The following is a 19,485-nucleotide window of genomic DNA, read 5'->3' as shown; positions in this document are numbered from 1 at the left end:
ATAATATTTTCACCTATAATTTATTAAACAGGAGAAGTATAATGAACATTTGTTTTAACTTTCACATCTCCTCAAAAAATCCAGTAAAAATTAAAGGCTCATCAAGACTCATCTAATTACTTGCTGTTCAAAGTGAATAACAGTATCACAGTTCAACTCATTTTATATTAATGATGTTAATTGGATGTGTCATCTGCAAACTAAGTGCATTGATAACATTTTGTGGTAGTAAAATGATGAATAATCTAAACCACAACTTTTCACAGGAAACCACCAATTTCAGCAGCATCTCCCCAGGCTTTCACATGGGTCTCAGGATGCCCAAGTGAGGCACTATAGGAAGCAGAGCTGAGTGATCAGGTACACCACATGTCCAGGGCACCTGGCTACATACCTATCAGCCTTGTCAGATTACCAACTATCTTGTGTTCAGTTTTTTCCTTGAAATGTTAGCAAGGCAGGGAAAATAAATGCTTTCTAGCACACTGAGCCATCAGAATATCTATTCTATATTCTTCATTTTTTTTAAAGGCAGGGAGATTCTCACCATGAGCCTTAACTTTAGGTTTCAGTCTGCATTACTCCTGTAAAATTTCCTTTTACTTCCAATGGGAAAATATTTTGCCATTAAATTGATATTTCCTTATAATTATGTAACCTTCTACTACAAAAAAATCCATCAAAATCTAACTCATATTTGCCACAGTATAAAATATAAAGTAAATATTTTAATGAAGCTTGCAGATTATCCATACTTTTTCCTGCAGCCATCATTTCTGCAGCAAACACAGGATAGCAAGAATACAGTAAATATACAGGTAACAATAGAGGTAACACAATATTATTCTTTATAGTTATTAGGACTCTTGTTGAATGAGCAAAAACATAAATACCTTGCCTGCTCCAGTAGATCCAGAAACAGCTAATAGCTGCCCCTTCTCAATCTTGAAATTTATATCCTGAAGAACAGGAGAGGCATGAAGGGGAAAATTGCCGAAGAAGAGATTACTGTCAGTGCTAGGAGCTTTGCTGTTGTTGTTTTCCTGGTTTGCTTTTACAAACAGCTCTCCAATTCCCTGCAACATACATGGATATATATTTGATATACATAAAATATAAAAAAAACATGCATATGCAGATGTGTGTATCATGCTATGGATTTATGAAAATACATGAACTTACATTTATTATGTTACTTTGCCTATCAATAAAATACTCATTATATTCTTAAATATACTTTTTTTGATGTACGTATTGGACTTGTGCCAAAATTTGTGGACACAAAGAAGATTTGGTAATTATATAATTTTTTCCAATGTTTACATATGCCATAGCCTGATCCTGTTTTCAGGCTGGCCTAAGTCAGTAAAAACTACTTATTACAGGCCTTAACACTTATTAAAAGGGTTCTTCCAAAGTTTCTTGACTGTGGATAATCTGATATCGTGCATTAATTACTTGCTAAGTATTCCTCACCTGCTGAGAGCTGAAGGTAGTTAAAATGAAAGAGTGTGGGCTGCTCTTTTTAGAGCATCATGGCACATATTAAAAAAATTAAAAAAAAAAAAAATACTCTATGTTTTAATATAGTTTGGGTAAAAGTACCAACCTCATCCCAAAAAGCTGTTACTTTGTCCAGCTCAACCCCAGTGGTTGTTAGATTATACTCCAGAGCTTTATATTCTTTTTTCAGCAAGAAATCCTAGAAACACCATGAAAGCAGATGAAACAGTAAGGGACAAGGTCATATTGCACAAAGCAATCCATATTTGCCTACACAGAGCACTAATACTTCTGGTGGCACTTTGCATTGCAGTGCTTTCAGCAAGAGGCATAAATAGAAATTATACAACATTCTTGGATGCAGAAGGAAATGTTTTTAAAACTACCAATTCTTTCATTGCTACTGAAAACATAGCCATAAAGTTCTGATTTAGAAAGAATATCAAAGCTTGGCACTTGTTTTGCTTTCAGGACTTGTATCTGGCAAGATCACCCCTCTGAGTTTAACCCTTTTTAAATAAAGCTTTACTTTTGGAGTAAGATGTAGAAGGTTGTGCTCTGGTAAACAGTGGAATGAAGCAGCTACATGCTGGTATCTCCCTTTTCCAAAACTGCAAGAGTTTTAAAAAGCTGGAATGATCTCTCTACCAACAAAAATAAAAGGCAGATAATGATCCTGGCATGTGCAGCACTGATGCAGTGTAATTTCAGTGACACAAGTCAGAAATCTGGTGCTCATGTTGCCTTCTAGGATAGCACTGGGAAATAAGAGTAAGCCTGTGCTAATGTAGGAAAGACAGCCTCTCTGTTCCATTACTTCATTGAGGTTATATAGTCTATATCTCTAAAGTAGATATCGATATAGTAGTATCGATATATAGTCTATATTGATCTAGTAGGTATTGTCTCCTCCAAATTCTACTTTTTTAAATTTTGTGGAAGCAAATAGATCTACGTGGGCAATAAAATGGAAAAACTAAGCAGACTCATGGGGAAATCAGTTCTCAATGGGATACTTGCAGATTTCCCAAGTAGAACATGAAGAGTTCTCTTGGCATAACAATTAAGCAGCTGATTGGAAGAGCAGGAACTGAAAAACTGGAAGGCAAGACACACATGGTTTATGAAAACAAAAAAAAATAAAAGGGTAAATTATAACTATGCTTTCATAACAAAGGGGTCATCCAGTGGAGTTCCTGGAGCAGTGATAGTCAGAGAAAGCACACTGTGAAATATCATGGTCTAAAAAACATGTGAAAATACAATAATCCAGGGGATTTGCCTGGCCCAGTCAACTCTCTAAACAGATGTGGAAATTAAATCAGAGAGATGTATGAGTGGTTTGTTATTCTTATTTATATTTCTTAAGACTAGGAAAGGGCTTTCGTATTCTGGGATTCTGTCCTGTCTGTCTATGGGGACTATACTGAACCTGCCACACAGAGATGATTATTTATGGATTCTGGAACTCCCATTTGCTAGTATCTCCAAAAACAAGCTTTCGGTGAAGTGAGGGCAATGTTGTGACAAATGGGCTTGCCAGTTCTGTGACTGTGTCCAGGGCATTGGACACATTCTTCCAGGAAACAGGAAGATACTTCCACTAATGCCTAGGGAATCTGAGAGCACAAGGAAAACCTATAGTGGGGCCTAACAAGGCAGACTTCTGAAAGTCAAATCGACAAGTTTATGGCTAGATTTCTTGAATTTCTTGCCCAGTTGAAAGTCATAAAAATCTTACACCTACTTCTTATTCTAGACTGAGGTTCAGACATCTGATTAAGATCGTTAGGTTCTGTATTAGTTATTTTTATCACACCAAAAATAATAAAATCTATGTTCTACAAAAAAAACTACATCTATAAATATACAATGGTAAAGGTCTAAGATTTCACCCCAAAATAGTGTATGAATTCTCTTCCTAGGGAGTAATTTCAGAACAGCAGATAAAAAAGACAGAGTTAATGAGAATCCACCCTGATTTTACTCTGCAGATAAGCCTCTCATGCTGGTACATGAGCAATTAATCTCAGTAGGTAAGGTGGGTAATAATTATTTGACTGGTACCTTAATTATATTTGCTACTCATAATGAATGGGATGCACATTTGCATAAAATGCACAGTCTCCTGCTGTTGTTGCCAGTAATGTCTAGAAAAACAGAAGATCTGTGACTGCAACTCCTGGAAGCCATGCTATATAAAACACATCTTATAATTTTGGACTTCCTTTTCTGAAGGGAAAACATCTCTTAAGCACCACAAGTCATGATTTCATGATTTTATGAAGTTTCTTATCCTGCAGTGAGAAAAACTAACTAAATGTCACTGTTTCAAATAAAATAAAAAAAAAAAAGCAGCAAGCAGGTAGCATGAGGCTCATGTGGTTATGCTGCCTGGGGAACAATATCAAGATTTATAATGACACTTCATGGTGTTTAGTCAAAGCAACATATATTCAAAAAGTCAGCATAAATGCTGTGTGCTTTTGCTGATCAGCCGACAAGATAACACGATATAAAGAATTAGCTTACGTACTTGGGAAGATTTTAGTCTATGTACCCTACCTGTATTTTGTTTATTGCTCCAATAGAGTCATACCAGGTCTGTACAGAGCCGGGAAACTGCCTGGTCACTGTCATTCGAAGAACAATGCAGAAGGAAATGGTGGTAAATATTTTTCGGAGAATAATTCCTTTAATCACAGCATACGGAAGCACAGCTAAGAACACCACAAAAAAGCCTGAGAAGAAGAAGGCTGAGCTGTTGAAATATCTCACATAAGCAGCTTTTCGGGTAAGTTTTAGTTCAGTTCTGTTAAAAAAAAAAAACAAAAACAAAGCCAAATACAAATAATTAGTGTAGGATTTCACAGTTTACAACTTAGAAATATTTTGGATGGAACTGTTGGTATAACAACTCAGAGGCTCACTCATCCTCCTTATTTTCTAGAACTGCAGCTAAAAAGTAAGACTCCAAACTATTTCTAGGCCTAAAAAATCATTAGAGTCAAATTTTGACATCAGTGTTCACAGATGTCAGACAAAGCAACAATAATCTGTCATGATTTGCATACTGAATAAGCCACAAGCCTCTACAATTCCTGGCACCTCAACCTCAATCATCTAACACTGTGGTAGGTGATGTACTCCCAGAAGCATCATCACATATTCATTTAGATGCGTAACTCCTCTAGAAAAAAGATACTTTGAAATGCTAGATTTGCGATGTGTTACCATATAAATAACTTACAATAGACAATATGATTATAAGGTCATCTTCTTTGGCATGGCAACCTACTAATGGCTTCACCCATGAATTAAGGTGCCACTTCACCTCAGTTCGAAGAGGTGGAAGGCAGGAGTCTGCTCTCCACCCTCCCTTCTCCATAGAGGTGCAGTCTACAGAGAAGCTTACTGATTCCTGTGCAGTCAGGAATGCAACCAGTAATTACTCCTAGCTGTTTCCACCAGGTCCAAGCATCTTACAGCAAGCTATTAAATTAAAGGATGAATAATCTAGGGGATATAAATAATTTTCTGAGTTGATAGCTCTAACTCTCAGTGCTGAAGATTTCTATTGACTGCTCTCATTTTGTTCCTGTTCATTTCACATCTCCCAGGTGCACTGCAGCTCAGTTTTGCCTGGACAGAAGCACTTCTGCTGCAGTGACAGAACAGTTGTTCTCCTGCAAGAGCAATTATCTGGGGCTAGGAATGGTGCTAGACCCCAAGATGCCAATTTACTGGGCAAGTGCTATGACCACTGGAATACTGTGCAGTCACATTGCTGATGGCAATAGCTCGTGTTGCAAGGCTGAGCACCACAACCTTCATGTGTCCTCTCGTACTGACCCAGTGTCTGCATCCAAAGTCCATCCACATTGGTGCTGTGTGAAACACCTTTTCAGCTCCCATTACACATGCATGAGACTTGTACATGCACCAAGCATCTTACCAACTTCTGCCAGCCAAAGAGATCTTAAAACTCCCTGGCAGAAAATCTGAGTTCAACCCATTTTGGAAAAGTGTATAGCATTCCTTGTTAAGTCTACATTCCACAAGAGGAGCCTGAATAAAGTAGGCAGATATACAAGTCACCACCATGATAGAGCTACGGCCTGGGAGAAAGGACCTTGTAAGTCCCTCCAGAGCTTGTATGAAACTGTGAGTGGCAGCACCAAGTTGGGATAACAAAGATTTTGGGACTCGGTGCGCATCCAGTCCTACATAAATGTCTGGCTAGAAGCTATCAGAAAGACCTCCAGTGCTGAAAAACACAGCCCTACTCCAAAGAGGGAGAATGAAATCACTGTCAGCTTCAGTGTTACAACTGAGACTAAGACACAGACATGGCTTCAAACACAAGGTCTTGTTTCCTAGCAGCTTCACAAGCCAAATGACTGGGAGGTACTGCAGAGCTGATTCTGCAAGCCAAATTCAATTGAAACTGATATTCCTCAGTTGACTTGCTCTGGTGATGTCATCACTGAGTGACCTGCTGGATGACTTCAGAATACAGAAGAATCACAGAATTATAGGATGGTTTGGGTTGGAAGGTACCTTAAAGATCATCCAGATCCAATGCTCCAGCCATAAGCAGGGACACCTTCCACTAGACCAGGCTGCTCCAAGCCCCATCCCGAACTTGAACACTTCCAGGGATGGGGCATCCACAGCTTCTCTGGGCAACCTCTGCCAGCACCTCAGCACTCTCACAGGGAAGAACTGCTTCCTAATATCTAATGTAAATGTATCCTCCTTCAGTTCAAAGCCATTCCCCTTTGTCCTATCACTATATCCCTTGCAAAACATCCCTCTACTGATTTCTTGTAGAGTCCCTTCAGGAACTGAAGGGCCACAGTAAGGTTTGCCCAGTGCCTTCTCTTCTCCAGGCTAAATAATTCTAATTATTTCAGCCTTTCTTCATAGGAGAAGTAATCTGATCTTGTAATATTGCTAGCATTCTTGTCTTTTAAAAATCCATGCATCATACAATAAAAATTAACTCCAGCATTACAAAATTTACTATAAATTATTATAGAAAATACAGATAATAAAGAAACAGTCCAAATTCCAGGTTTCTGCAACTAGTTTGTGGACTACAATTTATTTAATTAATTTTTAGAGGATTTCCTAGCGTGATGTGCTCTCAAATTTCATAAAAGCAATACATGTGACTAGCGACATGAGGAGAATCCTAAACCAGTTCCATCCTTGAGCTAGCACTCGTGACCTGGATTCAGACTGACTTTCTCTGATTGCTTATAGTAAATAATTACAAATTCTAATGGTAAAGAACACTTCGCTTTCCCTGGATTGTCTTTCAGAAAGCAGCTGAACAAGAAGGTGTTTGTGGAACAACATAATTTTATGTCTGCTATTTACATGATAATATGACACTTATATTTCTTTTATTTTCCCAATCACACACCTGGTACAGAATTTTATTTCTCTGTAAAGGACTACACAAACACAAAGGACACATGGGAGAGCTTTAATGCAGCGTCACCCATCAATCAATATGTCACTTCTCCTCACTTTCCCCAGAACTCCTTGCCGGTAACAAAGACTTCCTTCTCACAGGTCTCAGCTAACTTTTACCTCCTTTCTCCTTCAGGTCTGGTAGTTACAGTTCAATCCTTACATTAATTGAGGAGATAAGCATTCTACAAGGCCATCTACAGACAATAAATGTTAATGCAAATGTGCAGGACAAATACATGAATCTATGCTACTTTACTCCTTTCACAGATTGTATGCAAATTTTATAACAGGCTTTATTGCATTTCTCAGAAAATGGCTGCACAGGATTCATATTATTTCCTTCACCACAGAATAAGGACGTCTGTTAAGCCTTAAGTAACGATCACAAAAGGGCTTTTTAAGATGAGGACAGGGTTGGCCAGAAACAAACACAGATCCCACAATTGTTTTACTTGAGCAAACTAACCACTGAAACATCATTATAACAAATGAGGAAGTGCATAAAAAAATAATAATAATAAAAAAAAAAATCTCACCTCCATAGTAAACTTGAAAAAAAAAATTGGGAAAAAACCCCAAGCTGCAGTGTGGGAATGCATGGTTAGTTTACTGAGGATTAATAGCTGTTGCTTTACTTCTTAACTAACGTGTCCACAGATTATGTTCATAGCCACCCAATTTTTTTTTCTGAGCACGTAAAAAAATTTGTGTAACAAATGAGCACACTTACTCACGGATGTTTTCAATCATTTTTTCCATTGCATCTTCCCAACAGTAGGCTTTAACTGACTGTATATTTTCAATTATTTCTGAGGTGATGACAAGTCTCTCATTGATCTTTCCTGCTCTCTTATTCCTACAAAGTAAAAAGGCAGTAGGTCAATCCTCATCTTTTTCATCATGTATAGTTAGCTTGTATCCCATTATATCTTATGAAAACAGCTTCCATATATGCCTCTGCTTAAAATATTTACTTTAACAGAATTATTCTGACGAATGTAAAAGAAGAAATTATTAGAAATCAAACAATTGTTCTAAAAGGAGAAAATACAAATTCTAAAAAGAATTAATCAAATAACTAACAAGGAGTTTTAATTCTAAAAATTCTAGATTTAAAAATTAGATTTTAGCATAAATAATGCTAAATCTAATTTTATCAGTATTTACTCTATGTTAGACCTTTCAATTTTTTAAGTTTAGACACCTGCTGCTAAATAAGTTAAATTTCATCTGTAACTTTCCCTACACAGAAAACACTCTTTGGACTCATCCTATGTAATGTCATAACCAGAGTTCCTTAATCAAGTGGTATAAGCTGCTTAAAACCAATATGTTTCAGAAAAATACATTGAAATGCTTTAAAACATTCTTGTCACCTGTATTTCATCATCATTTGTCCCAGCCAGGCTTGGAATAAGACCATGACTATTAGAAAAGCAAGTCCAGAAAATGCAGAAGCTTCTAACATATCCCAGAGCAATCCCATCAGCAGTGCCACTTGTAATGGTGCAATCCATACAAAATGAGCCAGAGCAAGACCCTATGGAAGGCCACAGTAGAAAAAAAATAATAAAAGTTAGAGATGTGCTCTAAAAGCCACATGAAAAGGAAATAGTCATTAAAGTGACACTTTGAAAAATGTAGTGAAGAATGGTACAAATATTCCCAGTAGAAAAACAAGTTTCTAAAGGAGGACTTGTGATCCTGAGCACATAGCATTCTGGGTGTTAATTATTGTAACAGTGCAGCAATACATATACATTCTGCACCTAAACTTTGATTTTTCTAAGGCAAAGTTCAATCTGCAACTCTCTCTTTGTTATGTTATATGCCTGAGGAAAAGTCACAGCTTTGTAAAAGTAAACTGAATTTGATATCAATGCTGGATTTTTTAATCACTGTAAAATGAGAAAAATATATGTTAGAATCTTCTGAGAGTGTTTTAATCTGATATAGAAGGCAGATATTACTTTGGTGAAGAGATGACTGTTGTATGAACACAAATGTATGAACACTAGTTCAATGCAGTTCTCACTCAGGAGATTTGGGAGTGAATCCCATGATCAGATGCAGAGGGGTCTGCGTTACTGCAGCTACACTGTGGCAGTGACAGACCTCTTGTCTTAGCCTGTGCAGCACCAGCTGACCTTATATAGTCATACAGTGCTTAAACTAAATACACCCTGCAGTTCCAGCCATATCTCTACAGTCTCTCTGATCTTGTGTCTTCCATGGGAAGCAAATCTTATACTACCAAAGGGCCAAATGAACACACATGAAGAACAGAAGTTCATAGAGTTTCCAGGTCCTAAAGGCATTAGCAGGGATTTATTGTAGTCTCTAGGAAACGAGAGGTTTTACAGAAGGCTCTCTCAGATTTTCTGAGATGGATGTCTATGTCTTCCTAACACAGTCTTACATCAATGATCCCTTTTTAGTGGACTGGGTAATAATAGGAAGAGGAGGCTAAACATCATTGCTTGTTCAATGACAGAAATGGACTGGATCACCTAAGTAAAAAGATACAGTCATCAGGAAGTAGGATGGAAGGATTGAGCCAGCAAGTTCTGACTTCTGTGAAACCAAGTGTTTAACCCAGAGATTTCCTGACAAGTTCTCACTGGACTGAAGAACAAACATGTTTTTATGATGTAAGTGCTTTTTAAGTTTCCTCTTCTATTCAGCATAGGAGATAAAGAATGTCATAAGTATCGGAATAAGTATTTCTATGACTATGTGCCAACACATTTTCTCAAGGTAATGAGTATTTAGTCCACAATAAGCACTCAGTGCAGTTCTTCATTTATGCTCCTTCCTTCCTTAATATCTGTCATGAACAGCTTGACATTTGTATTTGATGGATCACCAAGTGAATTAAACAACTGATGACGCACCTCATCAAATTTGTTCAGATTGTTAGAAAGAAGACTGACCAATTGTCCAGTGCTTATTTTATCTAGAACTCTGCTTGACAGTTTTAAGATCTGTAAAAGAAAAAAAAAACACTGAAAAATTATCATCTAAGTTATCTCCATAAAACATATAAAAATAAAAAATAAAAATAAAGATTAAAATGATAAGCAATGGTGCAGTAGTGTAAGTAATAACCTGTTTATGCTATAAAGAAAGTCTCATTGAACTTGTTATTTATGTCACTTGAATTCAATATAGCCATTAATTTGCTTTAAAAATATTGATGTTTGACTTAGTCCTTGCTTCCTGTTGAATGTTTTATGGATATAGATATATATGCAAATGCAAGTTTCAATTAAGCATGCATGCTGTGCGCTGCTGTGCATCCTCCTACTGTTGTCTCTCTTGACAGATATTTTTGAAAGATACTTTCACAGTGGGCTTTATCCTAGATTAACTAACACGTTTGTTTAAATTCTTTGGGAATTGGTAAAACAGAGTGACTTTTTAAATCTTAGTATTTTTGAACATGTGATGGGTCAGTATCTGTTGACTCTTCCTGCTATAGTGGTGTCATTAGTATCATTCAAACTCAATCCCTTCCATGTTACATTTATTGTTTAAATCTTCACCTCTAACTGTCTTTTGAAGATATTCTTTGGCCACCAGCATGTTATTATGCAGTACACATTTTTAACAGGAGTACAGTGGTAAAACAATTAAGGCATCTCACCACATATGCAGCAAGACTAATCTCACAGAGGCTGATTTCAGTCAAACCAGCTCTAGACAGGTATTTCATTCTTTAGGCTGGGAAATTGAGAGCTGTCAGAAACTGTTAGCCACGTTATTCTTACATGTACTTTGCATACCTTAACAAAACTATCAATCTTTCAACAAACTAGCTTAAAAGTTACATAGGCTACAGACAGAGGCTTGGCTTTGAGTGTAAGTGAAACAATTACCTTCTTATAAATCAAGCTAAACATAGCTATCCTCATTTGCATTCCAATATGATGAAGACCAAATACAGCAGGGTGTATAAGCAGTGTTCTCACAAAAAAGAGAAGGCACAAGCCAATGCCCAGGTAGTAGGCTATGGATCTTTCATCAGAGTTGTCTGGATCATAGGAAGCTATTATTCTTCCCAGCAAAAGGGGTTGCACAGATTTGGTGACTTCCTGTAGAGAGAAACAAGAAAAGTAATTTTGGTCAGCAGCTGGCTCACTTTTTCAAAATGGCTAACATTTCAATTCAGTGTCCTACCAAATGGGATTTAAAGTCTTGTATCTTCAAAGAGGAAGTCAGGCCTGTTTGCTATGCAAACCACAGAAAATTGCAGTAATTGCACAGGAGAACAGACAGCTCACTGCTGTCTGTGATGCTCCTGCAACTGCACCAAAATCTGGCTTGTAAACTTTGTTGGATCATTTTCTACAAAAGTGACAACTGAGATTAGCTTCCACATTTGCTTTACAGAGTTGTATAGCTTAGCCATATCATATGACTGAATCTAGTTTATCAGGCAGAAAGTCTCTTTTGGTCCCTAGGGAACAGTTATCACTGCATTTTACTGGACTTACAGGACAAGGGAAGCCTCAGAACTCCCAAAATGAACACCACCATTCTCAAGACAGTGAGAATATGGCTAAGACAAAAACAAAACAAAACAAAACATGGAAATAGGAACAGAATAAAAGTGTAAATAATTGGATCATCCTACTCAACAGTTCTGGAAACTGCTTCGAGTTCTGTAACAAAAGCAGGTGGAGAGGAAGTAAATGGTAGAGGTGGCAGGTTTAATAAAGGTCCCAGAGAGAAAACAGTCCTTCCTGCATTGATTGGAGGACCCAGCACTTCCCATCCAGGGATAGAGAACCAGGGTAGGAGGGGAGAAAGAGGTCAAGTCAAACCACTAAACTACAAGGTATCCAAATGATTTGCTAAAGCACTGACTTTAGTCTGGTATTACATTTGTCTTCAGTCTCTTTTTCCATTGTAATTAAACCCCATCAGTGCTACCTCATCTTTGCCTTCTATTTCCCTCCCTGCCCCATCATTCTCATACTTTCATTCCTCTAACCTCATCTTTTTCCATCTCTGCCTCTTGCCTCCTCTTTCCTTACCCAGTCTTTCCCAAAGAACAACAAAAACCACCTGTGTGCTGTGGTCTAACATTTTGTTTCATCATCTGCACGAGCTTCAGAAGGACATGAAGTATGAATGTGCTCCTTTGTTTCACTGTTATGATCAGTTTAAAAATACATAATATTATGAACTTGCATGCATCTCCTTATTCTTCTTTCTGTTGCATTGCAGCAGAAAGCATGTGATACTTCCAAAGTAACAAGACATTACTGAATTCTTTTGTACAGACATGTTAAATTCTGCCCAAAAGTTACCAGTACTGCCTTCCAGATGAAAACCACACAGACCACCATAGAGACTCAGAGAAGGGAACTGGTGAAGTTCAGGTGTAATTGAAGTTATATTGTGGTAAACAGATTGGAAAATCTCCTTTAGGTTTTTTTCCTTCTTTGGGTTCTCTTATACCAAAGCAATTGCAAGTGCTTCTATAACCTGTTCATGCTACTGTTAGTGGAGCTGATATTCATCATTCACTTTTTCCACAGAAGAGGTAGAACTTTACATCTCAAACGCCATACCTGTACTATGTGCTACATTACCCAAGTTAAACACCACTCTGCCGTGAATCTGGAGCCAGCTTTGATAAAGACTTCAGTGTTATTAGTGGGCAAAGGGAGGAGTGTTTATTAAATAACACATGACCCAAGACAGCTGTGCTTAGACCATATGCATCCCAAAGCATCGAACCAAGACTCCCCAAAACTCATAAAATACAAAACATTCACCCCTCAAGGACAATACAGTGTTTTCATATTCTTGGAGATTCAAAGATAAGCTTTTCTAAAGAAGCTTAAAATAGCAACTTTTTTTGTGTGTTTACTTTTATTCCAGTGAAAATTACATGTTCTGCTGCTGTGTTTGTTGTGACTATAAGTGTATTGCATACATTCTGAGCTGGAAAAAAAGATGATTTACAGACTAGAACAGTGGCTGGCAATAAGCCAAGTCATACACTATCTCATGGGGCATAAAACTCCACTGGTTTACAATAGAGATTTATCAGTTTGCTTACCAAAGATATTATCTAGTCTACATACAAATCAAAGCAGAACTGCCTGTTTTTTGTGTCTCCTCTTGTAAACTTGAACTTACCCACTGATATAAATATGAATCAACTGTAAAGAATTTTAAAAATAATGGAATTTGTACACCTAAGAGAAAACTCTGTTTTCAAGAGTCATGTCTTGCCTTTGCCTGTCCTTATTCCCTCTGCATTCATCGTAGGCCACTGAGAAACCCATAAGTCTCCCCCTCACCAAAATCTTAATTAAAAGAGTAAAGATCTGAATAGAAATGAGATTATGACACAGCATATTGTGCTAATCTGACCTGGTATGATTATTCTAACAACTTTTATGTTACGTGTATCCCCCATATGGTCAAACACTCTGCATTTGCAGACAATAATGCACATCTCTTCTTCGGCATATGGCCAAGAAGTGCTTCCCTCCCTGCCTCCTCACTCACACCCGTGACCCATATGTGAGAACTCCAGGAAATCCTCATTATGGTCCTTTGGGATATGAGACTGAAACCACTTCTAAGTTAATATTAGCAGCTGTTATGCCTGAGTGGAAATATAAATTTCATGGCAATAAATATAAGACCAAAATGCAAACAGAATCAAACTGATCCTCACAGGAAAGTACCTAGTTGGCTAGCAGGTATCAAGTTGAAATACAAGATTTTTGTTTCACCACCATAACACCTGCTCTTTAAATTGCAAGATTCATATTCTGACAGGATGAAGAATGGAAACAGTCTCAAACAGCAGGAGAGCAGACACATTAAGTGCAGTAACTCAAGGTGCCTAACATAACACTATTTATGAGGGGGAGTTGTAGTACTCTAGGGGGCCAGAGCAAAAGTGTCCACCCTGCAATAACATCATTACCTACAGCGCATCAGGGATGAGGGAGAGATGGAAAAAAGGCTAGACTTAATGAGAGCAAAGCTGTGCTGCCAGCTGAAAGGACATCTATACAAACAGCAGGGATGTCAGCACAGTTTAAACCACAGTCCAAGAAAGATGCCATGAAAACAGCTCAGAGATTAGACAAGCAAAAAGCTGAAAGGAAAATGAAGTTCAAAAGAACACACAACTTGGTTACACCTATGCCAGTACGGCACAACATCCTGTCCCCTTTCAAATTTATGGCAAAGCTCCCATTAATTTCCGTTGAGCAAGTCCTGCAAAGAACACCAGCAGCTTCAGGAGCAATTTGGTGTTTTTACAATTCCTCTTTCAATAAAGAAAAGCAGCTTTAAATAAAATGAACACTAATGATAATAGAATCAAAAATTTAAACTAAGATTTAATCTTTCTATGTTCATTGTGGAAGGTGCAGATTCATTTACTGTGTTTAATTGCACGCATCTGTGATTTCTTAAAGAAATTTTTAAAAAAACCCATACACACAACCGAAGAGTATGAGTCAAAAATCCTGCAGTCTTCCTCTGTCCTCACCCTATCTAAAATTGTACTCCATTTAAAAAGTGCACAAGGAGAAATCAACCCTGTGCATCCACACATTGCCTAAACTTTGGGAAAGAGTGTTATCCTCTGTTATCCTCAAGACTGCCTGCAAGAGCCCTCAGACACTGCTTAACTTTTAACAGGGATGCATTAGTGCAAAGGTTCTGATGGCAGACTCTGCAGGAACAGCTACAACAGTCCATGGAAGGCTACTTTTGTAGAACTGTTTTGTTGTCAGTGGGGTTTTATAAATACAAACATATCATTAATAAGGAGTTGCTGGCTTGGTGAGTAAAAAAAGTTTAAAATCTAAAGGCAGTAATGAGATCACAGGAACACATAAAAGACTTGATTGAGTAGGGGTCTGCAAATACAAGGTGACATCCCAGAGAAGAGCTGACAAAGGTGATGAAGAAGTAGAGAGAGCTATCATGCAGCTCCTTACATAGCAAGAGCCCCTATGGATGCTAACTATGAAGCAGGGAGCACAGTACCTGTGGAATAGCAGGCCGCATAACTTTCTCAGTCTCGCCTGAGAAAGTGGCCTGGGAAATCATGAGGAGGAATTAAAACAATCCTCAGAGATAGAAAACAGCCTTGCAGGTGCTGTTTGTCAGTTCCTTGTTTTCTTGCAAGAGAAGGTCGAGGGGTGGTGTTCCCCACTGACCAATGATGGTGATGTGTTAATTTACTAACCAATAAGAGTTTTCCTTTTCTGTACTTTTCACATGTCAGTCTATAAAAAAGATCTGAGGTAATAAACCGGGGAGAAATTCTCCTGTTGACTCCCAAGAGAGTCTGTGTCGTTGTTCTCGCCATTCCCAATAGAGCAACAAGGCCTTGTCCTAGATAGCTAACTGCCCTACCTGGACAGAGACAATTTAGGGTCCAGTACCTAAAGGGTAGCCTCCTGACACTACACTACCCCCTGCATCCAGAAAAGAATGGAAACTCTCCTTAGCCTTTCTTTTGCTACTAATGTATTTATAGAAACCTTTTTTTTGGCTATCTTAAAGTGCAGTGGTCAAATGTAGCTACAATTTGGCTTTAACCCTTCTTATTTTCTCCCTACATAACCTCACAACACCCTTTCAGTCCAAGATTGGCTGCCCCTCCTTACAGAGGTGATGCACTCTTTTTTACTACTAAATCACAGAAATTTGTAAGTAAAACAGATACTTAATTTGCATATTGGTTAACAGCAATTTTCAAATTTACAGTCTGGCTACACAGCATACCTAGTGAGACAGCATTAGCAATAAATTATTTTCACATCTCTTAACCCCAGTGATAGGATTGTCAAACAAACAGGTGGCATTTGGTAAGTCAAGGTAATCCTACATAATGTGTTAGAAAGGTGATAAACATAATCAGTTCAGGTTTTCACATCAGGTTCCTGATCACACACTTGGGAGCACTAACAGCACTAGAAACATTTAAAAACTATTAATGTGTATGTTCAAAAGGTATTAAGATTTTTTTTTAATGAAAGCCCCTGAATACATCTCTCTATTTATCACCTTTGTAAGCAACACACAGAGGAAAAATCTGTAGCTATTCACAATATTCTGTATTAATTTAGCAGTCCCTAAAACTTGGATATATTTAAGGAACACTAAAACTTCCTGAGGAGAACAATTCTTACCCCTAAATATAAAATTATTCCATAGAACATAAATTTCCAGAAAAAGCATCGTCGAAGAGCATTTATGAGTTTGGGTTTCTTCTCTGAAGTTGCCAGCTCTCTGTCCCACTCTCTGAAAAGAAAGCAAAACCAGAACCATTAAATTGCATGAGCAAATACATTGGCTGTGACATACTTCAATTCACTCAAGTATATCCAAGGAGATTTAGCTAAGGTGGCTAATGAAAGAAAGCTGTGCAGAGACCCCAAGAATCTGGCCTTCATGGACTTGATAGATCAATAAAAGCTCAAACCTAGTTCAGCCACATATTTGGTAATTTTAAGTACTTGGTCATACATCACCCAGCAGGGAATTATTTCATGAAAAGGTCACATTGTATGTTTTAAAGAAACCTGCTGTACTTAAAACCAGAGTACAATAATAGGCAAATAAACGTTTTGGAGCTCTTCCAGTCTGAAAAAAAGAAAGCACCAACAAAGCATCAAAAATGTGACTTTTCCACTGCACAGTACTATTTTAAACGTTGTTACTGGGACAATAGCTTTCTTCTCAATAAGAAAATGTAGACCAGAAGCAATGCTGTATACAGAGAACATACGTTTTGATTAAAGCACTCCTGAGACTAACTTCAACTAACTATTTTCTCAAGTTTTCAATTGAATATTAGATAACCAGCATATTTCATTTATAAGCTATCAAAACACATTAAGCATACCAATGTTCTCAATAAATTCCACTGGTTTGGAAAACTTATGTCACACTGCAATTAAAATTGACTGGATTGGCACAACAGTGTAGATGTAAGCTGCCCTGGTACATCAGTGAAAGTTACATGTAAGCTGCCTGGTACATCAGTTGGTGGAGAGGGAATGGGTTTAGGCACCTCTGTTGCTAAGAGTTAGTCATAAGTGCAGGACAATTTCTAAATTAGGGCCCACTGAAATTGGATAAAGAAGACTGGAAACCTAAATGAGGAAAGTCAGAATATGATTTCTGCAGAAACAATTAGTCTGTCAACAGTGGTATCAAAGGAAATTAAGAATGTTACTTCACTGAAGAAAAAATAAACCATGGTTTTACAAGGTTATTTTGGGAAGAAAGAACAGCATTTCTGCTGTCTCATTTTTCAGGGAACTAACATTGAAACTCTGAGTCTAGCTTCCCTCATCACCCTGAAATTGTGCAGGTGCCTAATGGGATTCATCCGAGAATCCTCAAAGAGGTGCTGGTGTCATCGCAAAATCTCTCTCAATGATTTCTGAGCAGTCTTGGGGATCTGGTGAGGTCCCATCTGTTTGGAAAACACTGTGCCAGTTTTCAAGAAGGGCAAGAAGAAGGACCCCAGAAAATACAGGCCTGTCAGTCTCACTTCAGTGCCCAGCAAAACTGTGGAGGAGATTATTCTGCGAGGTATTGAAAAACACCTGAAAGACAACGTAGTCATTTGTTACAGCCAGCACAGCTTCATGAGTGGAAACCTGATTTCCTTTTATGACAAGGAAACCCACCCAGCTGACCAAGGGAAGACAGTTGATGTAATCCCTTTGGATTTCAGCACAGCTTTTGATACTGCCTGTCACAGGATCCTTCTGGACAAAATGTCCAGCACTCGGTTGGATAAACACCCCATGTGATGGGTGAGCAGCTGGCTCATGAGTTGGGCACAAAGGGTTACAGTGACTGGGGTGACATCAGAATGGTGACCTGTCACTAGTGGGGTTCCACAGGCTCCATCCTTGGCCCTGTGCTCTTCAACACCCTCATAAATGACTTGGACATTGTACAGGAAGGGACATTGAGCAAGTCTGCAGATGGTACAAAACTGGGAGGAGGTGTTGACTCTTTTGAAGGCAGGAAGGCCTGGCAGAGAGACCTTAACAAGCTAGAGGACTGGGAAATCACCAATTATATGAATTTTAACAATGGTAAGATTTGGCCAGATTCTTCACCTGGGATAGGGCAGCTCTGGATGTACAGACACTCTGAGGAATGAGATGCTGGAAAGCAGCACTGCAGAAAGAGACCTGGGGGTCCTGGTTGATGGCCAGTTGAATGTGAGCCAGCAGTGCCCTGGCAGCCAGGAGGGCCAGCCCTGTCCTGGGGTGCATCAGGCACAGCATGGCCAGCCAGGCAAGGGAGGAGATTGCCCAGCCCTACTCTGCACTCCTGCAACCTCACCCTGAATATTCTGGGCAGTTTTGGGTGCCACAATATCAGAAAGATACGAGAGAGTGTCCAAAGGAGGGCAACAAAGATGGTGAAGGGCCTTAAGGGGAAGCCATATGAGGAGTGGCTGAGGTCACTTGGTCTGTTCAGCCTGGAAGAGACTGAGGGGAGACCTCACTGCAGTTACAGCTTCCTCCTGAGGGGAAGGCACGGATCTCTTCTCTCTTGTGACAGGACTCTCCAGTGACAGGACTTGAGGAAACAGCATGAAGCTGAGTTAAGCTAGGTTTAGGCTGGGTATTATGAAAAGGTTCTTCATGAAGACTGTGGTCGGGCACTGGAACAGGCTCCCTAGGGAAGTGGTCACAGCACCAAGCCTGGCAGAGTTCAAGAAGTGTTTGGACAGTGCTCCTGGGCACATGGTGTGATTCTTGGGGATGTACTCTTTAGGGCGAAGATTTGGACTTGATCCTGTTAAGTCCCTTCTAACTCAGCTTATTCTGTGATTCTGCGATCAGTGGCAGGTATCACAGGTACCTGTATATAGAAATTTAGACCACTTAAGTTGTACATCTGCACCAGGGATCCCAGTCATGTCCAAAGTACAACTGTGTTCAATTAGTTTGCACCCAATGCTATTTAACCATTTCATCCTAAAGCTGTGTAATGAAAATTGCAATGTGATTTCTGAAACAAAATTATTTAATTAGCCTTTCATACCTTTCCAGTTTTTCAGAAAGATTATCAGCAGAGTCTGCAGAAGGGATTTGATAAATATCTGACAGCTCCAACCGTCGTCTGTAACCCTTTTTCAAAATTGGGTTTGTCCATCTAAGCAAATATTAAAAATAACAATGTTAGAAATAAAAAAAAATTTCTAGCATTAATCCTGTGTTGCTTTCTCTCATCCTGAATACTTCGTCTATAGCATCCAAGTATTTCTAAGTGCGCATGCACTCACATACACACACATATATGGCACAATATAGTGCAGCCCTGCGCTATATTTACAAAACTATATTGACAAATATAATATTAAAAGAATAATTGTGAAACTCCTACATTTTATAAGTTTTGGGCTGGGATCATGCCCCAAACTTCCTACCAAGTCAGCAGGAGGCAAATGATCAGGGGATTGAAACCTTTGTA

The 19,485-nt window shown here is 38.5% G+C and overlaps 1 protein-coding gene across 1 annotated transcript in view; it reads right to left on the bottom strand.

Moving 5' to 3' along the window:
• LOC131573836 (cystic fibrosis transmembrane conductance regulator-like) overlaps positions 1-19,485 on the bottom strand; it is an 88,311-nt gene that overhangs the window by 56,554 nt on the left and 12,272 nt on the right. The window contains exons 2-10 of the mRNA XM_058828120.1: positions 19,057-19,167; positions 16,170-16,281; positions 10,866-11,081; positions 9,882-9,971; positions 8,364-8,527; positions 7,718-7,843; positions 4,069-4,315; positions 1,610-1,702; positions 894-1,076 (exon numbers count right to left, since the gene is read on the bottom strand). Coding sequence (XP_058684103.1) covers positions 894-1,076; positions 1,610-1,702; positions 4,069-4,315; positions 7,718-7,843; positions 8,364-8,527; positions 9,882-9,971; positions 10,866-11,081; positions 16,170-16,281; positions 19,057-19,167 — 1,342 coding nt within the window. The remainder of the gene's footprint in view (positions 1-893; positions 1,077-1,609; positions 1,703-4,068; positions 4,316-7,717; positions 7,844-8,363; positions 8,528-9,881; positions 9,972-10,865; positions 11,082-16,169; positions 16,282-19,056; positions 19,168-19,485) is intronic.

This window comes from Poecile atricapillus, chromosome Z, assembly GCF_030490865.1.
Source record: "Poecile atricapillus isolate bPoeAtr1 chromosome Z, bPoeAtr1.hap1, whole genome shotgun sequence".
In the NCBI taxonomy this organism is placed as follows: domain Eukaryota; kingdom Metazoa; phylum Chordata; class Aves; order Passeriformes; family Paridae; genus Poecile; species Poecile atricapillus.
Note: the sequence above shows the minus strand (reverse complement) of the source record. Positions and strands in the feature narration are given on the sequence as shown.